The sequence below is a fragment of the Symphodus melops genome, assembly GCF_947650265.1.
Source record: "Symphodus melops genome assembly, chromosome: 4".
NCBI classification, from domain to species: domain Eukaryota; kingdom Metazoa; phylum Chordata; class Actinopteri; order Labriformes; family Labridae; genus Symphodus; species Symphodus melops.
Genome location: NC_136694.1, coordinates 29848901 through 29853900, shown reverse-complemented (window position 1 = coordinate 29853900; position 5000 = coordinate 29848901). Strand labels below are relative to the sequence as shown.

The window sequence follows — 5000 nt, the reverse complement described above, 5'->3', positions numbered from 1 at the left end:
AAAACATTCTGTGTTTTTGCCACATGTGGTTTTGATCCCTAAGGATTAGGTCAGGGAGTCACGGGGACAACATGTAAACTCCACACAGGGAGGCTCCTGTCAGACGGGGATTCAAACCAGCAACCTCCTGGCTGTGAGGGGGACAGGTGCTACACGTCTAGAAGAATGAGAACAGGCTCGTTAGCACATTTTTCTGTAAGAGTCTTTCTTTCTTTACCTTTTCAGTCTTTTGGAAAGCGGCCATTTTTAGGAATTTACAGAAGTCTGAAATAAGCAGACGAAGGTGACGTCATGTTACAGCTGGATTCTGTAATCCAGCTCCTCCTAACCTGCGTGCACTATCACACCCCCGCAGACGGTCCAAACAGTGGAGACGCTCGCTCGTGTTAGTCGAACGGATAAAATCAGAACTTTGAATGAATTCAAGAATTGTACTTTTTTTTTTTTTTTTTTTAATGATGGTCGGACATTTTATTTTGAAGAAAACCTTCCTTAAGAAGTCAGAGACACATCTCAAGCAGTCATTCCTCTAAATTGGAGGCTGTGTTGCATTCACACCCAGTGGGAGTTCAGAGCGTCAGTGGACTCCAACAGTTCTGACACTGCAGGCTGAGCTGTCCACTCTCCTATTGATTTACTTTTCAGGGAAGAGACACAAAGAACAGGCAGGGGAACACACACACACACACACACACACACACACACACACACACACACACACACACACACACACACACACACACACACACACACACACACACACACACACACACACACACACACACACACACACACACACACACACACACACACACACACACACACACACACACACACACACACACACGGGCAGAATGCAGCGTCCCTGCAGGGTCTGATTTTTGGACAACCATCCGCCTTATGAGCGCCTGGGGAGGCTTAAAAACATGTAGCACTATTCAACACACACTCTGCATGGTGTCCACGGGGCAACGACTGACAGCGGCCCTTCTGGATCTCTGCTACGCCCCGCTGAGTCTTATCTCTGACAGACAGGACACACACACACACACACACACACACACACACACACACACACACACACACACACAATACAAAAACCCAGCACACATTATAACAGAAGATACACAGCCAACAAAAAGCAGCATACTCATTCATCTCGCCAGGACACAAACATGTCAGTGTGCAAGCAGCAAGCACACACACACACACACACACACACAAACCAGCACACACACACACACACACACACACACACACAGAGAGACACACACACACACACACACACACAGGAGCCCAGCCGGGGGTTTGGTTGAGACCTTGTTGCCCTGGGGGCTCTGACTGCATCTGCTCGACATGAGACACACACAGGAGCTGTGTGTGTGTGTGTGTGTGTGTGTGTGTGTCTTTGTGTGTGTGTGTGTGTCTTTGTGTGTGTGTGTGTCTTTGTGTGTGTGTTGCAAAGCTGCATCTTGGAAAACTTGCTTTGGGGAAAACGTGAACGGATAATTTCCTGACTGTTGCAGAAACGTTTGTCTGCCGGCGGTCTGATGATGACCCCGGGTTTGGTCCTGCAGAGGGGGCGGAGCCAGCCGATGGGCTGTGACTTATTCCGCTGCATCCAAAGAAGGAACCTGGGACAAAGGATTTACGATTCCCCACACCAGGTTTACCCGGTGTAAGCGTTCCTAAGTGTCCCCTCCGTTACCTAGCAACCTGAACGGAACGAGCTAACGAAACTAGCATCGGATAACTTCTTATTGCAGTTTGACGTGTTTTGTCATGTTTGTTCTGGTCGCTACACGGTGGAGATGAAACCGGTTCCCTTACTTTGAAAACTGTTATTCCTCCGCCACCACGGAGTCCGGCAGCTTCTTTGAGTTGGCGTGCAATGAGTCGCAGGGAATGTTGGGCCGCGCAGGACCAACAGATGGATCCCTTCATTTATTGGAACCGCATGTGAAGGAGCATTCAGAATGTGACCGCCTTTAATGCAGCGCGTCGTCGCAGTCGCCTTTAAACGTGAACGCCGCGGGACACCACGAGACGCCACGGGACGCCGTGAGACGCCGTGGGACGCCGTGAGACGCCGCGGGACGCCGTGAGACGCCGTGGGACGCCGCGGGAAGCCGCCCGTACGTGAATGATTCAAGAACCTGAAGAAAGTTGCTGCCACATTCAGACATCATCTGTTCAGCAGGAGAGGAGCGCTGTGTGCAGATTAACCTGCATGCATGACTTCTTCACACACACACACACACACACACACACACACACACACACACACACACACTGTGGGCAGTGTGACACGAGGAGTGTGTCTCATTAACCCTGATTTCACTTAGCAGCTCAGCAGAACACACACACACACACACAAAGATGCATGCAAAAAATCATTTGGACACACAATGAAGTGTGACACCTCACACATGAACGCACACACACACACACACACACACACACACACACACGGAGGGCTACAGGGACGTGTGCTCACGAGTGTGTGTGTGTGTGTGTGCATATTTCACTTGTTTGATGTGTTGGCATTAGCTGCTCCCCTGACACAATGCATGGCCAACAGCACCTGAGCCTCACACACACACACACACACACACACACACACACACAATGAAACACCTTTTCATTAGTGTGTGTGTGTGTAACAGATGGTAATGACAGTGTCAGTCCCACGACTATCATCTAATCAAAACAACACACACACACACACACACACACACACACACTCTCCAGCCTCCCAGATCATTCTTCACAGTGAGAGGTGAGCAGCTGAGAACATCATCTCTCGCTGCCTCGATGAGGTCAAACTGCAGCTCTGTGACGAGCACGCCACGCGCACGCCACGAGCCCGCCACCATGTCCCGGTCGCTCAGGAAAGTCGGACACGGTCGAACTTCCTTCGTATTCGACGCTTCGAGGTGTGTGTGTGTGTGTGTGTTTGTGTGTGTGTGTGAGAGAGAGTGTGTGTGTGTGTGTGTGTGTGTGTGTGTGTGTGTGTGTGTGAGAGAGAGTGTGTGTGTGTGTGTGTGTGTGTGTGTGAGTGTGTGTGTGTGTGTGGTTCTGCACTCGGCTCATCCTCTCTGGGAAAGTTCCTCTTTTTTATGCATCTCTTCGATGTGATGGCGTTAAAAGTTGACAACGCGATCGGGCGACACGTTTCTTCTCCTTTTTTTCCAGTAACATCGGACACTTTCAGATCTCGAGGAGAATCATAAAATGCAAGTTTTGTGGGGTTTGAACGGCGGTGTCAACACGGGCCGAGCCGAGCGAGCGAGCGAGCGAGCGTGGAGAGACGAGAGGAGCTGAAAGTGAGACAGAGACAGAGACGCAGTGAAAGAGGCCTCATTGTGGCTTCTAGTCACTGCTCTGAAGTCTGCTCAGTATTCAGTCCTCAGCGTTCTCACAGCGCTAATGAGCAACCGCCAACCACACACACACACACACACACACACACACACACACACACACACACACACTCTCTCTCCACTCTAAAGAAGTCGTCCCATTTTCCAGCATCCTCTCTGACAGGATTTGTCAAACGCTGCGTTTTCTTTCACACATTAAAATTCAGCACAAACACAGTTTTCTTTAAAGTGACGGAGACTCTCTCTCTCTCTCTCTCTCTCTCCTCGCTCGTCCTTTACACACAACACGTACCTTTAACGATCAGGTCGGCGTAGTTGGACACCCCGGAGCCGCCGTCCGAGCGGATGACGCAGCGGTAGCGGCTGGTGCTGCGCTGGGATGTGTCGCCCACGCTGACGGTGGCGGAGAAACGGCGGTGGTTCACCACCCGGGTCACCATCAGCGCCGTGTCCTTACCGTTCCACTGCTGCATGATGGGAAAAAAGGGAGAGCTGCAGTCATACATCAGGAGAAAAGCCAGGTGGTATCACATGTTCTGATGTTCTGACCCACGGTGGTCGGGAAGGTGGAGATCTTAAGGACAGAGGGGACAACGTGTTCATCTGAAGATTCAACCTTCAAGTTTGTGCAAATAAAACTCTCACTTCCAGGAGCTTTGGCCTTTCTCCCAACTGAACCCCAGAACAGAACCGGTCCGAGACAGACCGCTCCGAGACCAGACTGCTCCGAGACCAGAACCACTCCGAGACCAGATCGCTCAGAGACAAACCGCTCCGAGACCAGAACCGCTCCGAGACCAGACTGCTCCGAGACAGACCGCTCAGAGACAAACCGCTCCGAGACCAGAACCACTCCGAGACCAGATCGCTCAGAGACAAACCGCTCCGAGACCAGACTGCTCCGAGACCAGAACCACTCCGAGACCAGATCGCTCAGAGACAAACCGCTCCGAGACCAGAACCGCTCCGAGACCAGACTGCTCCGAGACAGACCGCTCCGAGACAGACCGCTCCGAGACCAGAACCGCTCCGAGACCAGACTGCTCCGAGACCAGAACCACTCCGAGACCAGATCGCTCCGAGACCAGAACTGCTCCGAGACCAGAACCGCTCCGAGACCAGAACCGCTCCGAGACTAGACCGTTCACGCTCATCTCGTGTAAAGCATGGGGGGCGTGAGAGGTGAGGACGTAACCGCCCACCCACTCTGAGACCAGGTGGTCTCAAGACAGAGACCTCAATAAAGTGGACCAGGAGACTTTTGGTCTCGGTCTCGACTGATATCGAGTCCTTTGACATGGACATGATGCTTCTTACTGCAGCGGCTGAAAACGCCTTTTTCTGGTTTTAACAGACGACGTCACATGACTCAGATCCTCTCGTCCCTCCACTGGCTGTTTTAAAAACTGGCTTTAAGAAGTTCCCTTTCTCAGCCCGTCCAGGTCCTGGTCCTGGTCTAGAAACACAACGAACTGAATGGCGACACAGGAAGCAACAAAGTGAGGACGTGTTGACACCATACACACTCTGCTTCTCTGCATAGAACTCTGCTGTAATATGATCAGTCACCAAAACAGAGCTGCAGCCAGCCGGGTCACTGCTCTCCACTGCAAATGT

The 5000-nt window shown here is 51.7% G+C and overlaps 1 protein-coding gene across 1 annotated transcript in view; it reads right to left on the bottom strand.

Annotated features, from left to right (window-relative positions):
* ptprt (protein tyrosine phosphatase receptor type T) overlaps positions 1–5000 on the bottom strand; it is a 203878-nt gene that overhangs the window by 143375 nt on the left and 55503 nt on the right. The window contains 1 exon segment of the mRNA XM_079342479.1: positions 3676–3850. Within this exon segment, the coding sequence (XP_079198605.1) occupies positions 3676–3850 (175 nt within the window).